This window comes from Rhinolophus sinicus, linkage group LG02, assembly GCF_036562045.2.
Source record: "Rhinolophus sinicus isolate RSC01 linkage group LG02, ASM3656204v1, whole genome shotgun sequence".
In the NCBI taxonomy this organism is placed as follows: Eukaryota; Metazoa; Chordata; class Mammalia; order Chiroptera; family Rhinolophidae; genus Rhinolophus; species Rhinolophus sinicus.
In genome coordinates this window covers 82,021,085-82,033,966 of record NC_133752.1, presented here as the reverse complement: position 1 = coordinate 82,033,966, position 12,882 = coordinate 82,021,085, and the positions used below count along the sequence as shown (strand labels likewise).

General features: G+C 34.4%; 1 protein-coding gene across 18 annotated transcripts in view; it reads right to left on the bottom strand.

The window, feature by feature from the left end:
• PARD3 (par-3 family cell polarity regulator) overlaps positions 1-12,882 on the bottom strand; it is a 612,084-nt gene that overhangs the window by 366,146 nt on the left and 233,056 nt on the right. For all 18 annotated transcript variants that reach the window (XM_074324693.1, XM_074324707.1, XM_074324692.1 and 15 more), the window contains one exon: positions 7,043-7,223. In XM_074324693.1, the coding sequence (XP_074180794.1) occupies positions 7,043-7,223 (181 nt within the window). The remainder of the gene's footprint in view (positions 1-7,042; positions 7,224-12,882) is intronic.

Sequence of the window (12,882 nt, the reverse complement as noted above, 5' to 3'; positions counted from 1 at the left end):
GCTGAGAGTACTATTCCACTCTCCTCCTTTGCCTGCTTTCACTGATCCCCATCAATGAGCACTCTGACATTCAGAGGCGAAAATGATACACAAAAAAATACAAAAGAGTTACTTTGTGGGCAAAAAGCATCAAAGATATAAAACAAAATGTCTGAACCCCCATCAAACAACTTCTGATGGAATACTGTTTTTCATTTTGCAGAAGTAAAATATTCACCACCAACCCTACAATTAGCTAGAAAATTACAATAATTACAGCAATTTTGTATCCCATCTCCAATCCAATTAATAGATATATGACCTTGTCAACATGTAATAATCAGATTGCATCCACAACAAAACTGGATGAGTTTTATATGCTGAAAAGAACTTGCACAGTAAGAAGGCAATTATTTGAAATACTGAGAATACCATTTGTATGCTATGCTCCACTTCACAAGTTAAAAGGAAATACAATAGAAATATTATTTCTGTTTCAATATATATTTAAATCAAATCCAGAAAATAGTATTCTAATACCAGTTAATGTTAATGGGATAGATCTCTAAACTAAAGATCTTGGATATACATCCTAGCAAGACAAAATCAAGCTATATGTTCTTGGGTAAAAAAAAGTTAAGCGCTCAGGAGGGTGTGCTCATTTTATAACACGATCCTTTTGCAACAATTATTGATATCTCTTTAAGTTCTAAAAGTTAGAAAGCTAGTAAAATCTTACCAATGAGTTAAACAGCACCGTCTCATACAAATTTTGTGCATAATGGATAAAAATTAACTGGAAAATTACTGTAACTTAGAAAAAATTTAAAAGGTTAAAAGATTTTTAAAAATCTAATAAATCAGATACGTTGTTCCTCAAAATTTTTATAGCAATACTATTTCCAGAAATTTTACCATTACGAGGGCATATGCCACTTTCAAAGGAATCTTGGATCTTCAGTCTGGATTTTCCAGAAGAAACATTAAAAATCAAAATTCTGGAGTTAAAAGAAATCGGGCCAACATTCTAAGTTCACAATGTCTAACCTCTATAAAAGGACTTTGTGAATTAAAAACAAACAAAAAATCATAGTAAAAATAAATCACAAGACTTGGACTCTGATTTCCACAGGAAATGTGTGCCTGAGCACATTAGGTTTCTTTAAGCCTCGATATGTGAACACTGAAAAGGGAAACATTTCTGTGTATCACAGAACTGTGAGGTTAAGAGAAAAATGGTTCTCTATCACTCAGTACGAAAGTATTCCACCCCATCTCCCTAAGATGAGCAGCACAGTATGTCCTATCCAAGAATATAGGTCTTAGTTACTTGGATGCTCTAACTTCTCAACCCTTTTAAAAATCAGTAAGAAGTGAGTCTGCACTCGAGACATTATCATCAACATTCTACAACCTTCTATTAATCTAGTGCTTATCATGTGTCAGGCAATGCATTAGGACCCTAAACATCTCATTCACAACAATTCTGAAGTAGGTACTTAGAGATTAAGGAATGGAGGCTGAGAGAGGTTACCCAAGGGTTCAGACTGACGGACATCACCTGTACTCTTTCCGAACTATCTACTGTCTAATTAGTAATTCCTTAATATCAAATACCCAATCAGCATACAACTCACCAATCAGCATATAAATATTACTTTTTTTAAAGATTTATGTAAATTGGGGTTTAAACAAGATCCACATACCTAAATTTAGATGCTTTGTCTCCTAAGCATCTATTAATCTGTAAATTCCCTCTCTGTTTCCGCACCTTGCTATTGATCTATTGAAGAACCTGGGTTGCTTGTCTTGTTCAGCTTCCCAGTTTTGATGGGGATGATTGCATCCCCATGGTGTTAATATGCTTCCCAGAGCTCTGTATTGCCTATAAATTGGCAGTTGGGTCTAGATGTTTGATGAGATTTATGTCTCTTTTGTCAAGACTACTTTCGAGAAAGTGTTGTATTCCTCCATCAGGAGGTACACAATGCTTGGCGGACTAGCCTTAATTTATTATTATTATATTTTTACGTTACCAGTGATTGGTGATCAATGCCTAGCTCCATTATTTCACTAGGAGTTGCTAAATAGTGATATTCTAATTCTATCATTACTTCTTCATTTATTGGCTTGAATACTTCTATTAAAAGAAACTTCCCCACAGCTACTATTTGGTTACCCAGTAATATCATTCATAATGGAAATGCAGACTAGATACCAATTTTACCAGTTTTTCAAATAATAAGTTGGTTCACTAGCATACTTTACATTACTTGCTTACTTAGTTATCATTATGAATGTGTGAACTTACTGCCACTATGTTTCCCCAAAAATAAGACCTAGCCAGACAAACAGCTCTAATGCATCTTTTGGAGCAAAAATTAATATAAGACCCAGTATTATATTATATTATTATATATTATATTATATTATATTATATTATATTATATTATTATATTATATTATTATGTTATATTATTATATATTATATTATATATTATATTAATTATATTATATTAATTATATTATATTAATTATATTATATTATATTATATTATATTATATTATATTATATTAATTATATTATATTAATTATATTATATTAATTATATTATATTATATTATATTATATTATATTATATTATATTATATTAATTAGAGCCGGTCTTATATTACAGTAAAATAAGACTGGGTCTTATATTAATTTTTGCTCCAAAAGACGCATTAGCACTGATTGTCCAGCTAGGTCTTACTTCTGGGGAAACAGGGCATTATTATCCTTACTGATGTTGCAACTGTCCCTCTTCACCAGTGGCAGCCTCAAGTTGACTGTGGTGCCCTACTGACATAGCTCTAGTAACTTTTGGTAGCATCCATAATTCCTAATATGACAGAATGACCCAGGACCATCTCATACAATTACTGCCCAGACCTGAATTCAGCCACTTCCCAAGGAGCTCTGTTTCCTTTTAATGAGAAATGCTATATCCAGAGCACAGTCTGGATATCCGGAATGTTCAGTTACTGGGTTGGTCATTGGTTCTAGATCCTTTTAGTGAATATATAAAGGACTGACCCTTCCTATGGCCTTGTGTGTGTGTGTGTGTGTGTGTGTGTGTGTGTGATAAAATTGACCGATTCATTATATGTCCTATTCAAATTGAGGCTCATAAAACTTTATTTTCCCCTAATTTATATATGCATCCCTTTTCTTCTATACTAAGTATCCTGGGTCCTCAGTGGCAACATGAATAACAAAATTAGAGTATTTGAATATTATAATTCCTCATTTGCCTCATCTCATAAAATCCATCCAATAATCTAAGATTAACAATATCAAAATTACCAACAACAAACAGTTTTAGGATTCTTGTTTGGCAGTTCTTTTTCTTCCATATCCCTTGGATTTATAAATTATCATGTTTTAGTTACTTGAAATAGTTACTCTTGAATGACTGAGCCATCAACTGGATATGTACTTATATTGTGTCATTTTTTTTATTTTAACAATTAAGTTATTATTCAATCATTAAATACTGTTATTAAGAATTTTATCTTAAAAGTTAAAATGTGATCATCTTATAATTATGTAAAATATAATATGGTGCCAATGCCCAATATACAAAAGAAGGAATTAGAAATCTGGCTTCTACCCCATTTCCTCCATCCTATTCCCTTCCTTCTTCATAAGCACCTATTTTTATGTAAAATAGATTAGTGTTAAAGTATTTTCTTATTTTACTTTATTTCTTTAACATAGAAGCTTTTATATAAACAGCCTTTCATTATGTGGTCTATTTTATTTACTTTCTCAATTTTTAAAGCACATTCTTTTGATATCCAGAAGAATTTATATTTTTGTTCTATTAATTACATGCATACTAATATTTTTGTGTACTACTGTCCATAATTCCTTCTTTATTGTTGTTATGGTCTATTGGTTACCTACTCTGAGCAATACTGTTGTTAGCTAGTCATTAATTCTTTGCCTTTCAGTTTAAAGGTATTATTCAAGACATTGTTAATATACTGGGCTCAAGAAAATTCTTCTCAAATTTCCGATTCAGCTTTTCTTAGGGAACTGCTCTTTTGACGGTAAGGGCAACGATTCATTAATTCAGGGCTTTCCCATCTTAGCAGTACTGACACTCTGAGCTGAGAGTTCCTTGATGTGGGGGACGATTCAGTGCCTTGCAGGGTGTTTAGCAGCATCGTTGTCCTTGATCAGATGTATCAGCATCCCCCCCACCTTACCCAGTTGGGACGACCGAAAATATAATACCTGCAGGCGTTGTCAAATGTCCTTCAGGGGATAATATCACTCCCACTTGAGAACCACTGATTTAACTAAATCAGAGTGCTCTTGTATCTACTACAAGACAGCTCAAGGACAAATTAGTGGCAACTTTCTAGGCTTTACCTTAATATCCAAACTAATATCCACTGTTTTAATGGGGGGGGGGGAGTTGTATATGAGTATTTTTCTCAGTTTCCATCAATTCTTTATGGAACAAAGGATATGAGTGAATTCATTCATAGGAATACTTGGAAAACATAGGAAAGTTATCACATTCTTTCTTCAAAACAAAAATCAGGAGTTTATTTATCTAAAATCCTTTACTAACCATGCCCTATTAGAGCTGATTATCCCTCAACTAAGCAAAGCTCTGCATATTGTTGGCATCTTTATTTCCACATATGTAAATAAGGAAAACCACTACACATAAACGCCTGGATGACAAGGTCTAGGCCTTATTTCAACTCAACTCTGGATTCTTGTCACCCAGCACAATGCCTGGCCAGCATAGATCAATGTTGTTTTATGTTTGAATGAGCAGTATTAATACAATATGAAAAATCATCTTAATATACTGATGACTCCTACAGAATGAGTAACAATTATATTGTCACCAAACATTGTATTTAGTAGATGCTTAACATGCACTTACCTGATGCCTCACATATATCTAAATAATTTTAGCATATAAAAATCAGGGCAAAAAAATAAGACTTGTGTATTTTCCCACAGGTGGCTGGAAGACAGTGTGCATGTATACTTCAATTATAACATCCTTTTCTTAATAAAATCAAGGTAAAAGGAGATATTTGGGGTTGAAAACAACAATTAAATTTTAATATATAGGGCCAGCCAAATGTGGGTGGTGGTGTTTAGAATTTTTGTTGAGTCTGGGGAATCGAAAGGTTAAAATTGATGGGAAGCATGCCATTCAAATTCTTCCTACAGTTAAGACAGGATGGAGCTTTCCTCCAACACTTTAAGGCACAGCTAAATTAAAAGTGCATCTTGCGTTATAAAATACATGAATAAAAAGCTGCAACAGTAACAAAAAGCTCTGTTTAATTATATATATTAGCATATAATTACTCACATAAAGACACTAAATTCCAAACATCAGGCACCTGAATATCTGTACTATTATTTAATTAAATTCTTGTTTAACTCAAAGGCAATTCACTTTTTATACACAAGCTTATTCCAATCATTAAAGCATGGACTTAATGACCTAGTATATAATAAAAGAAAATAACCTGTATACCACTTACATATTACCTTGTATACGATACACAGTACACACTTCACCTTTTGAAAAACTGGGCCCAAAGTGAATCCAACATAAGATTTTTAAAAAGCATATCCATGTAGTAATCAAATGTTATTGCTACAAAATTACTTTAAAATATATTTGTTTGTACATGTGCACAAGCAAAGCTAAATCTTCTGGGTATAAGGAAATGTTTACCTAAAACACCTATAATGTTCCTTGGAAACATTTTCTCATTGTACCTGGTTCTCGCTTATAATCGTGCCTTGTCCAGATGACAGAGAGCAATTGTAGGGAGGGTTACCATGGGCCTGCATTCATCCATGATCCTCTAGGGCATCACTTACACAGCCCACCGTGCAGCGTGCCTCCTCCGTTCTCTACATCTCTACATGGAAAACTTTTCCTGTGGTTTCTGATGGAGCGTCAGTTTGTTAACAGCTAAACTGGTGTTCTGTCCTTGCTCTCCTCACATATATCTTCAAGGGACAGGGGAAGCAGAAGGAGTTTACGAACATCTAAAAGCAAATTGCCAAAATGCTACAGATTGCGACCAATGTAAAAGGAGGAATAAGGGTGCATTTTAGAAAAAGAAACTATATATTCTAAATATTATCTACCTATCGTCTATATATTATTTTACATTTTATAGATATATTATTCTATATTATTCGCTATCTACATGTATTAAGACCTACTTAAGACTACCAGTAAAACGACACAAGACTAAATTTTCTACTTGAGAAATTTAAATGTTTCTGAGTAGATGTGCCTAACAGATAAATGACTTTTAACTTACAAAGCTCTTGAAATGGACCTTCTTACTCTTAACAAGTGCTCACTTTTAAGATTGTACAATTTAAGGAAAACTAAGTATGATTTCCAGCAAAGGTGCTCATTTTTCTGAGTAAACCTTCTAGGAATGGCTGATAGAATTCTTCGAGCAAGCATACTGGAACGTGAGTCCCCTGGATGCTAGGTTCCTAATATAAACTCTCCGTGTCCTACACTTTCCTTCCTTCAGAGAGCATTCCAACAAAAGCTCTTCCAGACCCCTGAAGATAACTATGGCCCTGAGGTCTCTTCTCCTCCTCTTCATATAAAGTTCAAGTAATGGTTTTAACCAAGTTGACTGGCAATCAAACATGCTATGTTTTATTTCAATATGAAGCTCTCTGGTTAATTTCGACTTGTTCTAGCATTCAGATGAAGTATATACTAAAAAGAATTCAGGTAATCTAACTTTAACTCTTATCTTATTTACCTTCAGTGAGCAATTAAAACTCCACCAGTCTGAAATAAAGTAAGCCCAATCTATTAAAATGTAAAGAATCTTGTCGACCTCTTTTGCAAAAGACATTGGCCCAGGTTCTAAACTTAATCAATTTTTGATAGAAATAGATAATGAATTCCATTCACAAGAGCATGGCTGGATAATAAAAGCTGGCATCCTTGTAAATTAAGATGAAACGTGCAGAGAAGACAGAGCTTTCACTTACTTGCACGAAGGACTGAAGGTGTGACCTCAATTTCACTTGTTGCTTGATAAGGCTGAAACGCTGAAACATTGTTCGTTCCAAGCTCACTGCCAAATATCTCTGGACTCTGGGTGCCTGTGGAGCTGGCACTGGTGCCATCACCTCCATGATGTGGATCCTGCTCATCAAACACTGCTACCAGCTAGAAACAAAAGGTGAATTTGTATTTATAAACGAAGGCATTTAAAATTACTACCAAAAACTTCACACCACATTTGACTTACATCTACAGAAAAACAATATTGATATTTATGCACCTAGGAATATTATGTTTTAGGTAGTAAAACTTCACGAAATAGTCTTTCCCTGAATTTTGATGCTTTACTTTTATAGTTCTAAGTTGTGCATTTCCTATCTAAAATTCTACAGGTGAAAAAAATAATGTTTTTTTAATCTCAGAATGCTAAAAGAGATGGGGTTGATGTAAATCTTTTTGTAAATGATATATTAAGTGGAAAATAAAAATGCATTTGTGTATATATAATACATATTTATATATGATATATAGTATATATAGCAAAAGTATAAGGTACCCTTCATATAGGAAGAAGGGGATATTAAAAACTACACATGTATCAGCTCATCTGTGCAAAAGAAACATACGAAAGATAACTAATGAGACTGGATGCCTACAAGGAGTTATTAGGAATAGGATTGAAAGACAGAGAGAATGGAAACAAATAACGGAGATAATGGAGCAGTGACATTTTTCTGAATATATTTTTCTGCGACTAACGCTTAGAACCATAATAATAATTCAAATACCTAAAATAGAAATAAGTAATTGAAATCAACCAGGATAGGGTAGGGTGGAAGAATCTAAAATGGAACACAACTAAACCTAACTGTGTTACAAGTGAAAAATACAACCAACTGAAGGGGCTAGGGAAGAAAAGAACTTTTCTCAAGTGACTTTGGAAAACTTTTTTCACTGTTTAATGTAAGGGTAAAGACAAAAATTACTGTCAAAGCAATATTCTATTTGGTATTTCTTTCTCACAAGTGTATAGTTTAGAAATTCTCACCCTACTACTACTACCATGACACCACCACCACCACCCACGGACCAGGAATAAATGGAAAAGAAAAATATCTGGGATAATGAAGATAATAAGGGTCAAAATTCTCTATATAGAGATAATAAGGGTCAGAAACAGAAGTTACAAGTAAGAAAAAAAATTCTGTGGTATTAGATAAGTATTGGAGGCATCAATATGAACTCATGGTTTTTATAGGCAGGTAGGTAGGTATAGATGGATGTTAATGCATGTGTAGTATACAAACATATATTTCTTAGCTATGTCCACAGAGAGGTCCTAAAAGCAATGACACCCAGTACCAATGAACAGAAGTGCCCAGATCTTGGTTTCTAATATAATTCTCCAATAAATGAACTAGGACTCCTTAGAAACATAACTCCAGGTTGAGAGCTGATAAAAAAACATGACAAGCCTAGAACACCTTGTGATGCACTCAAAAATGATGGAGGCACATCAAAGGGAATCAGGTGCTGACCTGAAGGAACTCCCAACAGCCAAAGCTGAGACAACTTGTAAACAAGTAAATAATGATGTTACTGAATTATAACCTGGAAATAAACTAAATATCTATGTGCCCATAAAGATATAAATAAATAATTGAAGAAATAAATAAATGGTAGAGAATGGACAGCACTTCCTTATTGAAGCATTCCAATTAATACAGAAGGAATGATGAAAACAGAAAGCATCATTAGGCAACCTCCACAGTAATAACTGCTGCTGGCAAGAGCTACAAAATTAATGGGTGGGCATATGATGAGAAACAGGATATTTGCGTATCTCAAAGTATCTCCTCATAAAATACTTTTTGATTAAAGAGAAAAAAAAAGTATCTTTGCAGTGGAGAAACTTGGCAGACACCACTTTACCAAGGTTAACATCATCAATAATAAGATATTATGAACACCCTCTGATAAAAATGCACTGAGAAGTATACAACCTTTCTTCTGTGGTATGCCTGCCAAAACTGAATAACTTTGATCTAATTATGAGGAAACATCAGACAAATCCAAATTGAGGGACATTCTATAAAATAACTCATCCTCTTTAAAACTATCAAGGTCATGAAAGTAAAAGAAAGACTGATGAAATTGTGTAAATTGGAGGAGACTGAGGAGAAATAGGAACTACATGCATTGTGAGGACCTTGACTGGATCCTGGGCTTAAAAGAAAGGACACTAGTGGGAAAGAGGCAAAATTCAAATGAGATCTGTAGATTAGTTAATAGCAATGACTCAATGTTATTAGTTTCCTACCTTTGATAATTGTACTATGGTTCTGCCAGTGTTAATATTAGATATAGATGAAGGATATATGGAAACACTCTGTACTATTTTTGCAACTTTTCTTAAGTATAAAATTATTTCAAACATTTAAAAATTTTTAATTTTATAATACAGCATTACAAAGTATCATAAAATTAAAATTCAATCTATTTCTTCTTATAACTAAACAGGCAGCCCCTCTTTAAAATCTCAAAGAATAATAAAGAGTAATAAAGTCCTAAGGAACAATTCCACTTGGTCATTCACCCTACAATCCTACATCTAGCAAGTTAAACTTAGCATTCCAAGAACAGAATCATGACTGTACAAAAACTGCATCTTCTGTCTCCATTTCAAGCTTTCTCAGTGCCAATACTCCTATCAGCTGAAAAAGGACAGTCAGATAAATGTACAGAATATGAGAAATATTTATAACTAAAATCCTCATTTTATAGAAAGTGCTGTCATTTTGAACAAATGCTATTTCCAAGAACATCAATTCATAAGGCAAAAAAGAAAAGCATCCTAAGGTCATGGAGACATGTAGACAAACAGGAAGCTCAGAACCCTGCTGTGGCATCATATATAATGAGCTGATGAAACAATCTGGAGGGAGGATAAGTGGTCGGAAGAAACTGAAGTAGGATGAATAAATAGTTGGACCACTCGACACTATAATAAGCAACCTAAGTGGGAAAAGAAATCCTTAGCAGTTATAAAAAAAAAGATGGAAAGATGTTTGTATGTATACACTGAAGTTTCCATATACACTAATAAAAGCAGCCTGTGTATCTGACCATTGACTGATAAGCGTCTCCCTGTATTAGTCACACAGACATTCTGCCACATGAGGAGTCAGCAAACTTTTTCTGAAAAGAGCCAGATAGCAAATATTTATGGAGCTGTGCGATCCACATAGTCTCTATTTGACTCAGCTCTTGTAGCATAAAAGCAGCCATAGATAATACACAAATAAATCAGCATGACGATGTTAACAAATTATTATTTATACAGCATGCGGTGGGTGAAATTTGGCCCATGGGCCATAGTTTGACAACCCTGCACTAGACTGTTCATCCCTCCAATACTTTTCAATTTGGGAAATAAACTAAAAGTGCAGGTACCTTGGTAACCCTGGTAAGCCTAACAATATCCATTACAAGATCTTTATCAAGATTTCGAATTTCTGTACTTGATTTTTAATATCATCAGACTTCTCACAAGATGTGTGACTTACAAGAAGCATTTTGAAGATACTAAGTTTTGCTATTTTGGCGCATTTTAAATGGAAGCAAATGAAATTAAGATTTGTTATTAACTTTTCACTAAGATATGTTCTTCTCAAGAATCATGTCCTTTCTACAAACTGAAAATAAAGATTGAAAATTATAAAGAATAAGTCTTTAAATGCCACACATGATGGAAGAACTTCTACATGTATATTACGTTCAATAATTATCTCCAGCATTTTTTAAAAACACAAGTATTATGAAATCTGGACTGTGTCAGGAACAAATGCTGTTTGAATTTCAGTGGCAGAATCACAGTTGGTGATCTGCAATATGCCAATAACACACAATTCTACAGCTTTCTTTTAAACCAAAATTTAAGTGCCAGGTGCAGATATGAAGTAATTTTGTGTTAAATTGGGAAGGATATATGATTTTAGAAAATCTACTCTACAAGCATATAGTAACACAGCAAAATAAAATGAGACCTTCACAAAAACATCACATATTAAAAATCTCTATCATGCCCTTCAAAAAAATAAAGGCAATGTCTGCTTTTAAATTTGTGAAACATGACTCAAATCCATTATTTTAACAGATGGAACCTTTACTGCTATCCATGAAGTGAATTCATTTTTGAAAGTCATTTTTTCTTTCAATAATTATTACTTAATCTCTTCTGATCCATTCATTTCTCAAGTCTCCACGCGAAAAGACAGGCTGAATTCAGCATAACACTCATGATAACCCATGTAGAAATAAACTCCAGTCTCGGCAACACATTTCCCACCTACCTCAGGACAAGTCATTTTAACTCTCTGAAACATCAGAACCCTCCAACAGAAAACCCGTTTTGTAAACATCACACTCAAATGGTTATAAACCACGTGGATCAAGGGTGTCCCTTTTAATTAATAGGTAAAATGATGAGCTGAAAGCCCACAATTGCATGTAGCGACTTGACTAAGGGCATAGAATTCACAATTGAAGAGACCTACATTCAAAAACATCTCTGATCTTACTTCTTGGATGGCTGTTGATAAATCCAGTGGCCTCTCTACCATCTCTACACTTTACTTTATTCATCTCAAAAAAGAGGATGGTGGTTGTAGTAGGCAGAATAACGACCATTACCATCCATGCCCAAATCCCCAGAACCTGTGGGTGCTAACCTGTCATGGCAAAAGGGACCTGAAGATGTGATGCAGGTTAAGAACATTAAAAGGGACAGATTACGCTGGATTATCAGCTGATCCCATCTAATCACTAGTCTGGAAAAGTGGAGCACCTTTCCCTGTGGTGTCAAGAAAGAGGAATGACAATAGTTAGAGAGACTGCTGATTTTGCAATGAAGAAAGGGAGCCATGAGCCAAGAAACATGGGGGCCTCCAGAAGGGAAGGCAATGGATTCTCCCCTAGGGCCTCCAGAAAGAATCACAGCTCTGCTCACAACTTGATTTTATCCTGGTGAGACCCATGCCAGACTTCTACCCTACAGAACTGTAAGGTAATAAATGTGTGGTGTTTTAAGCCTCTACTTTGCAGTAATTTGTTACAGCAACAAGAGGAAATTAATATAGTGCCAATGTCTACCCTCCTAGACTTGTTATGATAAGTAAAGGGATAAGCTATATCCACTTCCAGAACACAACAAGTACACATTTACAATTAGCTACTTTAAGTTATATTGAGGAGGTTGATAAATACGAGGTGTGATAAAAAAAACATACAGTGAATGCTGCTGCCGAGTGCCATCCAATGAAAAGGCACGGATCTTCAATATGGGAAGTGGCACGTTGAACCTTAGAAACAATGTGTGACAAGTTTCAACTTGTTTGGTGCAGTCGGGTATGAGCTATGGTTGAGAGAAGGTGTGTTTTAAAGTGTGCCGTAAATCATCTTCCATCATGACAATGCTCCATGTCACACATTGTTTCTGATAAAAACTTCTGTCAAATAAAAATATTATGGTGTGTCCTCATCCACCTTATTCACTGGATCTGGCATCATGTGACTTCTGGCTCTTCCCCAAAGTCAAAATGACCGTGAAAGGTAAATGGTTTGCATCAATTCAGGACATCAAGGCATCCAAGACAGCACAACTAAAGACACTCATGAAAGAGGACTTCCAGAACTGCTTCATAAAGTGACAAGAACAAAGGGATAAGTTTGTTCAATGCGAGGGTGAGCATTTTCCGGGGGATTAATGTCAATATGTCTTTTACAGTAATAAATTTTTTTAAACATTCACCATATTGTTTGTTCA